Consider the following 15,372-nt stretch of genomic DNA (forward strand, 5'->3'; position numbering starts at 1 on the left):
ATCTGAACAAAGCTCCGACTTTTATCGTGTCCTTTGAGTGCAACCCTCGCGAATTATGATTGTTTGTCTTACCTTCTTGTTGCACTTGTCCCGCATCCAAGCAAAGCATTCGTTAAGTGCGCGGCAACTCGCAGACACGCACATGGGTGAAAAAGAAAAAGAAGAAGCAGCACACCTGGGGAAACATTCCTCCAGGGGAGCCATCAATCAGGTTTATGGCTTTCTCCGGGGGGAAACTTCGCTCCAATCAAGTGTTCCCTCCCGACCTCCATCTTACATTTCCATCTGCAGGAGCTTTGCTTCACATCTGACAACCATCTTCTCCTGCACACCGCCAATTAGCTTCCAATTCCGCTGAGAGCTAATCGGAGCACAAAGTGAACAAAACAAGATAAGGCCAGTAATATTATTATAAACGAAAACATTTGTTCGAATTTGCTATTTATTTTATTTTTTCAATGATACAACTACGGTAAAAAAAATTTCACAAAAGGTACAATCAAACAGACACAGCGAAGTGAAAAACATTATTTAGTAAATTGTTGCAAATGTCTAAAATAGGCAGAAAGGAGGTTCCGTTGTGTATTTCTGTTATTATCGGTGCACTGTATTAAAAAATAGTTCGATAAAATTATAAATCGGGCAATTCAGTTTAGCTATTGTGAAAATAGTTTTTCCTGCATTTCATGACAAAGAAAAAAGTTTAGTTCATAGAACTGTTGTCCCTTGCATAATTGCCCCGCAACCTGCTTATATATATATATTTTTTAATTCATATTTTAAAAGTGTTCCTACGTAAATGACTGTTTTAGCCCCAAATAATTCAATTTTCTTTCACACGTGTCTCACAAAGTGGTAAAAAATACACAACATATCAAGCGTATTTGCATCAGAACGCGAATTTCAGATAGTGTTCAAAATAAAACAGTTTTAATGCCGATATCCATTTTTGCTAATAACGGGACAACGTGAACTTGTGCGTAAAGTTGCTTGTCTGCATTTGTTCTCCTTCCAACAGGTCCCACTTACTCTTCCTCCTCCTCCTCCTCCTCCTCCTCTAACTTCTACAGTTTTTCCCCCCGCAGGCCAGCAGACAGACGCTGCCTGAGTCGAGGTTGGATGCGAGCGCACTTTGGTGGGACAAGGACCATCTCGGAGGACGCACATGGTGAGCGCGCGTGCACGCACCCCACGCCTTCAAATTATTTATTTATGATTCGAACTTTGTTTTTATGAAGCAAAAACAAGGCCCCCCCCCCTTTTTTGCGGTAAAAGCGGCGAAAATGACAATTCGTCCATTAAGTGCATGTGACAGCATTTTGTTCGTTACAGCTCCAAAAACGTCACAATAAAATCTCGTCTTGTTTATTATGTATTTAGTTAGGCCCGAATGCTCATTTGCGAAACGATCGGTCAACAGGTTTTATTGAATTGTTCAAACGCGCCATCTAAAATAAATAAATAAAACAAATGAAAGGGTTTCTTATTCCTTGCGATTTATGAGCCCGATTACTGGAATAATCACACGCCATCAATATTAGTGTGCTATTCAGTAATGGAGCAGCTCTGTAAATATTGTTCTTCCCGGAACCGATTTCGCGCAATTAGCCGCACATAATTGACGCCATTAAGCCGCTTGTGTTGTTCTTGCCAAAATTGATCAAACCCCAAAACATATAAAAAAAAAATAAATAAATGAATAACTAGAAGCCTCGCAGATGACTCACTTTCATGTTCAAAACTTAGCATGATGTTTTATGCTTCTTAGTTTGCCCTGCAGTGTCATGAGGAATTAATGCAACTTAACAGGCTTTATACGAGCTAATGAGCAAATAAATTACTCTGCTGTTATTACCTCATCTGAAGAACTTGTTTTATTATCTGTTGCCAGTAGGCTCGTGCAAAAAAAAATAACAACACCAAAGTCATTATTTCATAAAGCTTTGAGAGGGCCAAGGAAGGATCCATCCAATTGGGAGGCCTTGGCACACTTTTTTATTTTTTTTATTTTGGTTTATTGGATCTGACTTAAAATGCATGTCTGTGTGTGTGTGTGTGTGTGTTACCGCCTTGTGAGTAATCCTGTGGGCAGCATGTGGATTTAATTGATATCGTCAATATGCACACACATGCACACACACACACACACGCACACACTTTCGACAGCATGCCTCATCTCTGGGATCACAGTGATTTCATTCCCATCTGTTTTTCAAGATCAACATGTGAAGCCTCCATGGGAAGACCTCTGCCAACTTGTATGTATGCTTGTTAAAAAAAATGTGGGGGTTAAGGGGGCGGGATTGACAGAAAGCTTGCTTTTAAATATCAAGTGGGCGACGTGGTATTTTTCTTTGAGAATGAACATCTCCAGTGGCGTGGAGAAGGAAGTCAATTGAGGAGCTTTTTTCAGACAAAATTAGTGCTTGTGGGGTGTTAGTGCCAAGGAACAGAGCTGGGTTGAGTAGGCAACAACTGTATTGTAGTACAGTTACTTTAAATAACATGAACATGCTAAAAGTATAAAGTAGTACTCTAAATAAATATTCAAGAAAAAAAAATTTAAATACTGAGAAGCCGGTGATTAACTTAGTTTTTATTCCATAAGAGCATACATGTCAAATAGACAAACAAAGTAGTAAAATCAGAAAGTCATTATGCTCAAGTGAAATGGGGAGTGTCATTTTGACAAAAGTAGTGCTTTGAAGCCAACCTGTGGAATGGACAATGTAGGCAGTTCTAAACCTGTTAAACATGCGCAACCCATCCAACTGATGACCCAAAGCACCACATATTTCTTTAGAAGTCAAAATTAAAGCAAAAAAAAAAGAATGAATAATTCCCAGTGTGACAGAAATAACATTGACAGATTTGTTTTTCCTTTGATGAACTCCAAGCCCTAAGGACAAAAGGCTAAACATACATAATCCACTTCCACCACTAAAATTAGATTATTACATCAAAAATGGAGCTGCTGGAATCCGCTCAGTGTGGAATAACACATACATGCACATGCACGCACGCACGCACGCACAAACGCATGGCAGGAATGTGGTTGGGGAAAACAGGTTGCAGTGTTGTATTTCTGGGGACATTTGCAAATTAACAAAAGTGTCAGGATGGTTACAGGCACTAACAGGTGCGGTGCAGCGTCGCCGTAGCGTCGCCGCAGCGTCGCCGTCGCGTTTCAAAAATCAATTCTTCCACTCGGCACTGTTCGACCAACTGTCAATAACTTTGACTTTGCCTCCGCCCGAGCCGCTGAAGGCCCATGACGAGGAATTTTACAATGTGTGAGACTCATCTGCTCACCAGAACACCCCCCCCCGGACTTGTTGGGGTAGTGGTGAGCAATTTAACAGGTAGCCAGACAAAAGCAAAACAGCAACCACAAAAAAAGGTTTCACTTTGTGCGTGCAAAAAAGAAGCATGTGACACTCGAATAATCACGAGGCAGTCAGCTAAACTAGCTTTGTTTTACCAAACACATTTAAACCGATTAAAACATACAAATTAAAAAAGAAATGCACTTCATAAAGTATTAAATATCGCTTGTTCCTCACTCTTGCTCCCACAGCTCTCAAAATGTTTGTTAGTTGAATTTTGCTGTAAAACTGACACACAAAACAAGAAAATTAAAAATTAAATACATAAATTGTGGCCGCTAGCTTAGCAAAACACCATTGAAGGGCTAACAGAAAATTAATTAATTGATCAAATTAAATATAAATCTCCAAACAACTCCTAGCATCAAATTCAACAAAAGATAATTAAATATTTAAGCGCCAGCACACAATGTTCAACCAAACCATACATGAAGAAACATCGCTAGCTTCATGCTAACAAATCAAAAGAGCTGAATGGAAATTAGCTTGATGCCAATTCTAAACCTACAAACAAGTGCTACTTTAAGACACACGGAGCAACATCACATCCAAGTAAAGAGAATTAACGTGTGTACATTTAAACGACAACACGATTGTAACTACATATAAAAAAAGTCCATGAGTTTAATGCTAACATCATGGAAAAAGGCGTAGATATGCTAATGTGAATTTGCATATATTTGCCAGTAATTCAAAACCCTTCAAACAAGTTCATTAAGCCACACAACGCAAAATCAAAAACAAGAGAATTCAACTCTGTATATTTAACCACAGAAATGTTCAACCACACCGTGTTGAAAAAAATGTTCACTAGCTTAATGCTAAAATATAAACGATGTCGCTGTACTCACAGAAATGTTAGCCAGGAATTAGAACCCTTCAAACAAGTGCTACTTTCAACCACATGCAAAGGAATTTGTATTTTTATAGCTCCAAGATGGTGGCGTCCACGCCGTAGACATGCCCCCAGGTTGTCAGCATGTATTCTTGCCAGCCTCGCATAGTTGGATCAGAAGATCACCCCCTGCCGTTGGAGATGTTGACGTCATCACACCACATTTTCCTCGCGCTTCCTCCCTCTAACGGGAATATGTTTCGAATCGGTCGCACGACCTCGACAGGTGCACGACCTTGCCCCGATGGAACCCAGTCCCACCCCGAGTGAACTTCCCTTCAGGGTTGTTTGATCCGCTTCCTGAGCCAGACGCTCCCTCAGGAAGACTCGTATTTTGACTGCTAATTGAGCGGGATGACGAGGTGGGACAGGCTCTCAGCCCCGTCCTCTCCCGCGGGTTGGGTTTGCGCAGACCACGCTGACTTTGCTGTCAGTGTCAAACGCTTGTTAGGACGACATTAATCTTGCGGAGAGCGAAAGGGCCAGGTGACACATGAGCAAGGCAGCGGGGGGGGCTCGGAAAAGCAACCGAGGGGAGAAAGTAAGGTGAGGGAGGAACGAAACTAACGATGGGAGATAATCTGAAGAGGAAGTCAGTTTTGGGGTTTATTGTCAGTTTTGAGCACATTCCAAAAGTGACTCTAGAATCCTGACAGTGGGATGAATTACGCTCATGACCAGATGGAAGAGGCAGGAAGAGATTTGTTCACACTAGGGACAAAAACAATTCATGTTTTGGGCTCAAGCAAGATTTCCATCGATAAATCATTTTGTGTGACGGCCGCTTGTGTTGCGGGTCCAAAAGATGTTGGGGGCGCACACACCTCAGCCTGATCGCATGCCTGCAAACGGCGGCAGTCGGAAAAAGGACGAGCCATAAATGGGTTGGATACGCTCCAGCTCGGGGTTTGGCTCCAGCTGTCAGACATATATTTTTTTTTTGGTCGTTTCAGACAATCGCACCCTTCAAGGGCACGCACGGCGGCGCAGTCAGGGAGATGTCGTTCCGATGCGATCGCATATTTTCAAAGAAGCCACCATCTGTTGGTCGCCGGGACGTCAGTCGAGACGAGACTTACCCGCCTACATTTATAAAAACGATCAACACGAGACAAAACTGAACATTGAACTTTTGCTCGTGAAACAGTTTAGCTCCGACCGACCAGATGACGGACAAATTTGCGATATGATTTGTTAAAGAAATAGTCCCAGTGGCCAACTCTACCAGATGGAGAATAGACCTCTTGGCAATCTTTTCTAATCCTCTCGTTTTATTGTCCTCCACAGGCTGGATGACAAGATGTTCCGGGTCTTTTCCCTTCCCCCTTCGACCTCTCCCTTCCTCGCTTTCCTTCTCCTTTATTTACTTCCTCGGCCTCTACTATTCTCCTCGCCGTCCCACGTCCCGCTGAGTTGGACTTCGCCTCACGATCCGTGCTACCACCCGGACGGCCGTCCTCGCCACTGTCTGTCCGAGTTCATCAACGCCGCCTACGGGGTCTCGGTCAACGCCAGTCGCTCCGTCCGAGGCTTTAAGTTTGACGGCAATATCACCACCTTGACGGATCTTCACAATCCTCACAACCTGACCTGCTGGCAGGCTCAGGGGGGTCAGGGCAGTGGAGACTGGGTCCTCACGGTGCCCCTGGGTCGGCGCTTTGAAATCACCTACATAAGTCTGCAGTTCTGCCATCATGGGGAGCCGTCGGACCCCCTCTCAATATCCGTCTTTAAGTCCATGGACTACCGACACACTTGGAGGCCAATGCAACATTATTCCAACGACTGCTTGGGGGATTTTGGGCTCCCCTCCCAAACGGTGGCCCAGACCAGATATCAGGAAACAGAACCGCTGTGCTCCGATCCACGGCCTTTGCAACGGCAGAGGGGCGGTATGGTGCTGGCGTTCTCGGCCCTTGACGGACGCCCGTCGTCTCCAGATTTTGATTATAGCCCGACTTTGCAAGACTGGGTGACAGCGACGGACATCCGCGTGGTCTTCCATCAAACAGCCGCAAACGCAAAACTGAGCTCAGGCACCAAGAAGGACGGCTGGACGGAGGACGGACGAGTTATAGACCTTGTGAGGTTGAGTTCGGGCGACGCCGGAGATCCGATGAGCAACACGGATAACGTGTCGTCCTTTTTAAACAGGGATACAACAAACTCTGAAATGAGCACGCAGAAGAAAGCAGACAAGCTTCGAGGGAGAGGTCCTCACAAGGATGGAAACAACGTGACCAGCAAGGAAAGCGGGGACACTTCCACCTCGGATGTTTTGTCAAAAAAGGGGGCGAGAGCTCGTAAGCTTGGTCGGAAGAAATACGGCGAGGAGTGGCTCCTTTGTCCGAACGGTGACTGCAACTGGACCGTGGAGGGACGCCACAGAGTGTCCAAGGGACGAGAACTGAGAAAGCGGAGAAACAACCATCCCAATACCCGTCAAACCTCCAGAAACCTACAGGCGGTACCACAAGTGCCCCCAACCGCAGCCGGCGTGCCCCCTCTGGCGCTCTCAGACCTGCAGGTCGGGGGTCGGTGCAAATGCAATGGACACGCTTCCAAGTGCCGACGTGACGACGCGGGGCAGGCCGTGTGCGTGTGCGAGCATCACACGGCCGGTCCTGATTGTGACGTGTGCGAGGATTTCTATTTTGACAGACCCTGGCATCGGGCCACACCCACGCACCCAAATCCTTGTGTGGGTGAGTCATAAGTTGAAATGCGGTGAACAATGCGGGGATTCGTTTCAGTTGTGTTGACAGGTGAACGGAAATACAGCTCTCAAAACAACTCCCGCTTAACGCTGTCTTTCACGGAGAATATCCAGCCGTGTTATCATCTCCTGAATCGTCAGACTGTTCTTGTGGTTCTGTAGCCAGACGCCGACCAAGATGCACAACAATTGGGGCTTAAAACCAAACTTAAAGTGTTCCATGCAATAATTCAATAAAAGAAGCAAGAAGTTCAAACTCAAATTAAAGATATAAACAGTAGACACCAGAAAACAGAAGAACCGTGAACAAGCCAAAGAAGAATGTTGTATAAAGTTGACATCGTTAGCTTAATTAATGTAGCCCGTCAGCGCTAGTTAGAACAAATTGTGATCCCTCCACAAGTGCTCAAGGATAGACGGATAACGGCGCATTTTCAATTGCTTCATTGAACACACGGTAACAAAATAATCAGGTAACAAGCACATTCAACACAAGCTGCATGGGTCTACTGACGCGCAGAGGCTCGCTAACAGTTAGCATTTAGCAGCCAACCGCTATCTTCAGTCAATAGAAATTTAGCAGTGTAATGCTGTCTTGGCAAACAGTTGAATCTTCCTAGAATATTGCGAGCGTCCAAGTCTGTGACTCCAAAATGAAAACAATTCAATAAATTTCCCCTCCTCCAGCGTGCGAGTGTAACGGCCACTCCAACAAGTGCCGCTTCAGCATGGAGGTGTTCCAGCAGTCCGGACGGCGCAGTGGAGGCGTGTGCCTCAAGTGTCGCCACCACACCGCCGGACGCCACTGCCAGTATTGCCACAACGGGTACACCCGGGACCAAAGCAAGCCGCTGCACCACCGCAAAGCCTGCCAACGTCAGTCTCTACAAACGCATGCGTGTGTGTGTGTGTGTGTGTTGGATTTTTACGGGATGAAATATAAACGAGAGTGTTTTATGGGCTGGCTACACTTGTGAGAGTGCGCAGCTATTCGTGACGCGGCTTCCACCTGCAACCTGTAACCCTTCCCGCCGCTTGGCATGTGCTATGACCCATGACCTTTAACTGGTTGCAGGTCCTAAGTGGCTGTCACTGACGGGCGTTCTTGACTCACGTTGTGTCACTAAAATGGAAAATAAAAATTTATAGAAGCCGCGATACTGTGATTTATTTGATCTGCCTGCTACTAGCATAGGTAACCGAAGAAAGATTTACTAAAAAAAAAAAAACACTAATTTCTGGCGTAAGTTTGAACCGCTTGTGATTTTACATTTAAGTGGTGTCACCACTATAACCGGACCACTGAAGGGCAACCATAACTACGATGTTGTCTGCAATGAAAACATACCGTATTTTCCATACTATAAGTCGCTACTTTTTTCTAGATTTTGAACCAGGCAGCCAATGCAACGATGCGGCTTTTCTATGGATTTTTTTTTTTTGCACCAGTAGGGGGCGCTCTATAGTTCAGAAAATACTGAAAATAAATGTAGATTTTTTTTTTCTCTTGGGTCTGTTCTGTTTTAATTAACAAAGTTGTTTTAACAATCTTTTTACGTACCTTTATGTGCATTCACAGTACAAAATTGTTCTGTACATGCAGTAAACAACACATTTTTTTTCAACATAGAAAACTGCGGCATATACCGTGGTGCGCCTTATAGTCCGAAAAATACTTGACATCCGGGGTGGTAATTCTGATTTACCTTGGTTATTCTCTCCCCCAGCTTGTCAGTGCCATCCTCTGGGAGCGGTGGGCCACTGGTGTAACCACACGTCGGGTCAGTGTCTGTGCCGGCAAGGAGTGATCGGCCTCAGGTGCAACCGCTGCGCCCCCGGATACAAACAGGGCACGTCGCCTCTGCGGCCCTGCGTCCGTAAGTCGATCCAAACACTGTCCGCTGACCAAAACTTGGTTTCACCTGTCACAGGGCACAGAACAGGCCAAGACTCATAACGCTGACAGGGAAATCTTTTTTACTGCCAGACCAGGATAAGTATAGCATCCATTAGCTTCTTGCAGGGCATTTAACTCTAATGCCTGATTGGGACTTAAATGACCTCATTTGTTATGACAAACAACTAATGCAAAACAAAAAGGCGGTTAAACATTTTGAACACCAGAATGTTCAACTAAATTATAGAATAACAAACTTCTGCTAGCTTAATGCTAACATCATGCGAAACACCTCGACTGGAGGGTTAGCGATTTGGTAAGGGGCTGTTCATTATGACAAGCGTCGTTGTGACAGAAAGAAGCAAACCTGGTGTGGTGACAAATGTTTGCACTTTTACAAGAGGCCTGGACAATGTGTGAACGGACGGCATTCAACTTTTCCTTACTGAACAAGTCAACATTCGTGTTGATCGTAAAAAAAATAAATAAATAAAAAGACCACACACACCAGTGGCAGGCCGTGCATTTTACACGTCAGTGAAGTCCTACTTAGACCAACTTGAATAAATAGCTACCATCATTCATGACAACACGGCTCGAGAAATAATATTCAGACACACACTACTGGGTGTTGGACGACCTCGGCTCACGAGAGCTAGCTTCTTTTTTAAAGGTCCGTCTTGAAAATGGCCTCGGATGTCAGGTGTGGATTTGTTGATTCCTCATAGCGCTGCCCTCTCGCAAGTGAGAATCGAATCACAGGACGTGTTCGCACTTTCTACATGAGGTCTGCGAGAAGGACTAACTGTCACCAACTCGTGATCTGATTGGCTATCGCAACTGTCTATCCAAAAGGTTGATATATTTCTCACTTTTTTTGTCTGCAGGTGTTCAAGAGGTTGCTCCAACTCCGGTTTTTCAGCCTCAATACAGCATCGGTGAGTAGGAGTTGATTGGCCGTTTTTAATAAGACTTAGTTCAAAACACTTAGATACACCTTCGTGTCTGTTCTTGCCTTCTCATTTGCGCCGTTCTCCGTAATAATGTGTTGAATCACGCAACTGACCCACAAAAAAAAAAAGTCTGTAAAAGTTGATCTACTTAAACAGCAAATTGAGGAAGATCTGCTAGCATAATGCTAACATGTAATGTAAAACGCTATAACCTAGCATTGCTCTAACGCAGGTGTGGGCAAACTACGGCCCGGGGGCCACATGCGGCCCGTAGACGTTTTAATTCGGCCCGCCGAACTTGAAAAAAAATTAAATGAATAAACCTTGTTCATGTTTTATTTTCTAAATACTGTGGTTATAAAAAGGCATATATTGTTGTAATGCTTTTGTTCACTTTCATTTAAAATTAAATGTATTTTTTGTTCTCCAATGAGGTGAGGTGACCAAAACACTCCATCCATCTGCTCCTGATCCAGCCCCTCTGTCAAATTAATTTTTATCACTATGAAAACCTGGTACCATCACCCGTCATTTGAGTTATATCATTTGACAACTCGCCAATATTCGGTACTACTCGTGAAAGAATGCTGACACTGCACAACAATTCCACTTTACATATACTGTACTTCCCGGAAATTCCAATAATTATAAACCTTCAAACAACTGCAATTAAACATATATTTCATATGAACCTAATTGCATCATGTGACTTAACCTCAAGCGGCTCAAGACGCTTCTGGAATGTTCGTCCACTGCTCAGCAAGGTCATCTGTTCGTCACGGGATACTGTGATGACAAATTGAAGCCGACACATTTGCGTTGTGTTCATGTTGTTCCTCACCCGTGATGGTTTGGGATTTGATAGCTCGGCCTTCATTGGGGTCTAAATCCAGCTCCGAATCCTACCACGGTCATGTCGTAACTTTAGAAACCATCGGTAACGTAAAAAAAATGAAACAAAACTGGGCCAAGAAACATTCCCATTGCTATGACATTTAAGATACAAAAGGTCAGCACTAGCAATGATTTTGAAGACCTTGGGCAGATTAGACTGACATAGCAACACATGAAAGCTAAAATCTGATTGGACAACAATATATATATAAAAAAAAAAACATTCCTACTGGAAGGAATGCCGCCAACGCTACCAACTGTCTCCCGCAGATGAGACGTGCGTGTCCCACTGCCAACCATCGCAGGTGAAAGTCAGGATGAACTTGGACACGTATTGCCTCAAGGACTACGGTTGGTTGCTTCCTTTGACTCCTCGGTTGCTTTGACTTGGTGAGAAAGTGACAAAAATGTTCCCGTGTGTTAGTGCTGAAGGTGCAGGTGAAGGGGATGGAGCGTTCGGGTCCCTGGTGGCAGTTCTCCATCTCAGTCCAAGTGGTCTTCCGCACGGGATCCCCCTCCCGCATCCGCAGGGGCCCCCAGTCCCTTTGGGTCCCAGATCGGGACCTGGCCTGCGGGTGCCCCGCCCTCCACGTGGGCCGGACCTTTTTGCTGATCGGCGCCGACGAGGGCGAGAGGGGCTGGGCGCCGGATGAGAGGAGGCTGGTGGCCGACCGCTCCACGTTGGCCCTCCAGTGGCGGGAACACTGGAGCCCCAAGCTGAGGGGCTTTCGAGGGCAGGACAAGAGGGGCCGCTGTGCTGACCGGCCCGCCCACCAGCACGGGAAGCCCTCGGAGCCGCAGACGGGATACATCCCCCCTCACCTGCTGGCTGACACGGACGGCGGAAGCTCGGTCGGCGAGGTGTCGACCGTGTCGCCGCAACAAGGCGCCACCCGCCAGCTAGCGTGAAGCCTTATTTTGCTTTTGTTAACGCGCTTCGCTTTTGCTTTACCACCAATAAGTGCCTTCATGTTCTTGTCATAAAGTTATTTTATTTGAACTCTTTGCTTTGTATTTATTGTAAATATAAAAGGAGGAGAGTGATAATGGCTGGATTCAGAATCATTCACTCGTGCTATTTGAAGATTTGGGTTTCGCCGCATTAAACATTTTGGAAAGTAATTCCTTAAAAAAATGAGCAGAGACTAAAAACTTTGTGCTTCTCAGTTTTTTGAGATGTAGCTTGAAATGCTTTTTTCCATGACTTCCTGACGCGACGACAACCCTAAAAGGCATCTTCATTCGCTTTGGAGTGCCTCGTTGTTGACTGCGAGTGCATGCACTTTGTGCAAAGAAAGGGAGAAGCGCTTGGATGACAGTGTTTTTTTTTTTTTGTATTTCAACTTGACAGTCAGTGTGTTTACTGCGCTTCCCAAGGGATCAATCTCTTTAGAGCGCCTCGTCGTTGGCCATGAGTACATGCATGTCACGGAGAGAATGATGGTGTCATTTTATTCTTTTTTTTTTTTTTTTAATTTGTCTGACGTGACGACAAGCGTATGGAGCAGTTCTCTGGACTGGTTGTGGCTTCTTTTTTTAGAGCGCCCTGTTGTCCTCCTCTTGGTGTGAATTTAATTTCTCAACCAACTTCAATCGCACCGGTATTTGGACGTCTAGCCCGCCAACATGGCAACTACTTTCATTTGGGAGCCAAAACATCAGCGCTCGGTGTTCGTGTTCATGTGTGTGTGTGTGTGTGTGTGTTATACATAAAGACAGATGGGAGAGCTCAGCAGCCATGTTTTCGAAGCGGTGGCTGCCGATTGGCTGGCTGGTCATCGTCAGAAAGCAACAAAGTGTATATGGGTCAGTGTGTGCACAAGCATGTCTGAGAGGCAAACTATCTGCCCTTCAGATTGTGCGTGTGTGTGTGAGCACCTGCCACACTGGGCCTGCAGGAAGCACCTGTCAGCGGTCGTCTCCTATCGGCAGCGCCTGACGACATGAGCGTTTGATCCCCCCAAAGTCCCCGAAGGCACACACTTACACAGACACTAACAGACAACTTAAGCCTGGCTGGCGCGGACCGTGCACGGCCATGTTGTTCACACGTCTCCCCACGCACAAACTACTACCGTTCGGGAGAAGGACGTTCATAGACGAGGCCGCACAATGTTTGGGCAGGGGAAAGTCGCAATCCATATTTGTCGTCTATTAGAGGAATATTTTGAACAATTTAAAAAAAAAAAAGGGATGAACATAATTACATTGAACAGAACTGGAACATGGAAGAGGGAGCATATTTTGGTGCGTGAAGGAGGTGAGAAGCAGAATTCTGAACCAACTAGAAATGTTTGAGGGATAATTGCTATTAACATAAAAAGTAAAACTAAATTTATATTTAGTTCAATCTAAGTTGACTAACATTTCTATCGGATAAAGATTCAACATTCAACATTATAATATGCACACTTTGCAAGTCACCCATCACTTATAAAGTTTAAAAAAAAAAAAAAAAAGATGAATATTGAAGGAAATGTACATTAGAACAATTGTAAAACTACGAATATTGAAAAAAAAAAAGAGGATAGCGGAGTTCAGCAGTAGCAACAGTCTAGTTAGTGCAAAATAAATATTACGGTACGTAATAATATAAAGCCGCAGACGTTGGACTATTCAAGTATCGTACGTTGCCGAGGTGTTACACAATGCGAGCAGGAACACAAAAGAAAAAGATTGCACGGCGTGCTTGACAGATTGCGATGTCATTGTCTGATCGGAGCTGCTTTTAAAATATATAGCTTCAAGGTCGGAGCAGATTTTTTTGTTTTTGGGGAGTTGCCGAACGTTAACCTGTTAACCTGAGCGGCCGAGGGTCAATCCCCGCCATCCGTGGCCCGCATGCCGCCGCCACGGCAACACAATCCAGCTCAGATTAGGACGAATGGAGAGCAGCCAGGCCTCGCCACAACATTCGGCTTGCGCTCTTCACATTTCTTCAACACGTCCAAACGCAAGAATATTTTTTTTTCTGTTGTCATAAAAACATTTACTGCTTATTACTGACTGTATGCTTTATTGCGCATTATTTCAATTTCCATAAAAAGAGGAACTGGCGTTTGCTAATTTCCACTTGCCTGACTTTATCGTCTCTTGCCTGCTGACTTCATGTTCAAGTGGACTCGTGTGATTTATAACAGCGAGGGCACCAAAGTGACGTTTTTTTTTTTCTTTTTCTTGAAGTTGTTTGAATTGGGAGAACTGGAGGCAGCCATCAAAAGGCAAAAGGCTCAGGGGGAGGGGAAGCGGGTAACACAAACCCGGCACGTCCAGGTGGTGGACGAGCAGAACGGTAGTGTGAGAGTGTGCGGGGGTGCGTGTGTGTGTGTGTGTGTGCGTCTCGATGAACTCTGTCTAGTTTGATTTGAACCGAAACCAATGCGATTTCAGGCTGCGGGAGGTGACCTTTGACCCTTTTCCCAACATGTGCAAAGTTTGATTTGAACACGAAACATATTTCACATAAGAACAATAATCAAATCAAATCTTTTTTTTTTTTCTGGCAGGATTTAAGCGTGATGAGATCTTGAAAGAGAATTTGAAAAGTCGTTTCGGTTCATTTGGCCGATTTCTATTTGGTCGTTAGGATACGTTTCGCTATTTGTTTGTATTATATTGTAGGATGTGTCTTCTTCAAATGATCACGCAGTTGTCTCACAGATGGTGGTCTGACACATCGTGGGTGGTCTCATGGTCAGTGTCTGTGTCATGTGGCAGAAAGATTTTACGCTGCAGGTAACACACACACACACACACGCACACACGCGCAATGGACACATAGCAGTGTCATGATAACAAATTATATATTTTTTTAAATTCCACGAAACAATGCTTTTTCATGAATGTTGGGCTTTAAATTTTTAAAATGTGCGCTTTCCTATTTTTTCACATTTGGAAATGTTTTTTAGTTTGGCACAAATGGCTTTGATGTACTTTCAGATTGTATTATCGCAGGAACATTTTGTTAATATAGTTTTAATTTAATTTAATTTACAGTCAGTATTTTTTATTTATTTATTTATTTATTTTTATTCCAGCAGCCTGCGTGATTGCGGCTCGAGAGAATATGAAACCACGGTGCTCCCCAAGTTCCAACGTGAGCTCCTGTGTCTTTTTAAAGCAACTTCTCACATTCGGTGTCACTTTTAGCACCGCTGATCATCTTTAAAGCTGCGGTTGAAAGTCGGGACGTCTAGACAAGTCCACAATGTGTTTTTCGGGCAACCTACTTGAAATGTCATTGTGAACTAAACATCTGTACATGGAAAACATGTGGAGTGTAAAAATAAATAAATAATAAAATGCAAGATAATTGCTTTTGGTTGGCCAAAGGCTGCCAAAAAAATTGAAAATAAAAACAAGCATATAAATCATACACCACAACACCGCAAGAGCAACACAGAAACAGAGCGTCGGCCACCGAGATAATTTATAGGGAGAAGCACAGGTGCAAGCGTTCAAGTGGGTATCATTGCGTGCACCTGCGCTTGATGGAAACAATACACAACTAGACTCAATCAGTGAGACAAAAAGTCAGTAGAAAACATAAAAAAAACACACAGCTATTCACTAAATGAGACCATCAACAACATCAGACATAGGACTATAAATGTAACATTGAAGAATAAAAC

General features: G+C 44.3%; 1 protein-coding gene across 2 annotated transcripts; it reads left to right on the forward strand.

Annotated features, from left to right (window-relative positions):
• Window positions 1-159: 159 nt before the first annotated feature.
• ntn5 (netrin 5) lies at window positions 160-11,701 on the forward strand. 2 transcript variants are annotated; one of them, XM_088293443.1, is made up of 9 exons: window positions 160-396; window positions 1,086-1,168; window positions 2,218-2,258; window positions 5,569-6,986; window positions 7,685-7,873; window positions 8,725-8,874; window positions 9,782-9,832; window positions 11,012-11,092; window positions 11,166-11,701. In XM_088293443.1, the coding sequence occupies exons 4-9, from the start codon at window positions 5,582-5,584 to the stop codon at window positions 11,648-11,650; spliced, it is 2,361 nt and encodes a 786-aa protein (XP_088149569.1). In that variant the 5' UTR covers window positions 160-396; window positions 1,086-1,168; window positions 2,218-2,258; window positions 5,569-5,581; the 3' UTR covers window positions 11,651-11,701. The 2 variants fall into 2 exon arrangements, with proteins under 2 accessions (XP_088149569.1, XP_088149568.1); XM_088293442.1 differs by lacking the exon at window positions 2,218-2,258.
• The last annotated feature ends 3,671 nt before the right edge of the window (window positions 11,702-15,372 follow it).

Source organism: Idiotropiscis lumnitzeri, chromosome 4, assembly GCF_059441095.1.
Source record: "Idiotropiscis lumnitzeri isolate Australia: NSW breed Sydney's pygmy pipehorse chromosome 4, RoL_Ilum_1.0, whole genome shotgun sequence".
Taxonomy (NCBI): Eukaryota; Metazoa; Chordata; class Actinopteri; order Syngnathiformes; family Syngnathidae; genus Idiotropiscis; species Idiotropiscis lumnitzeri.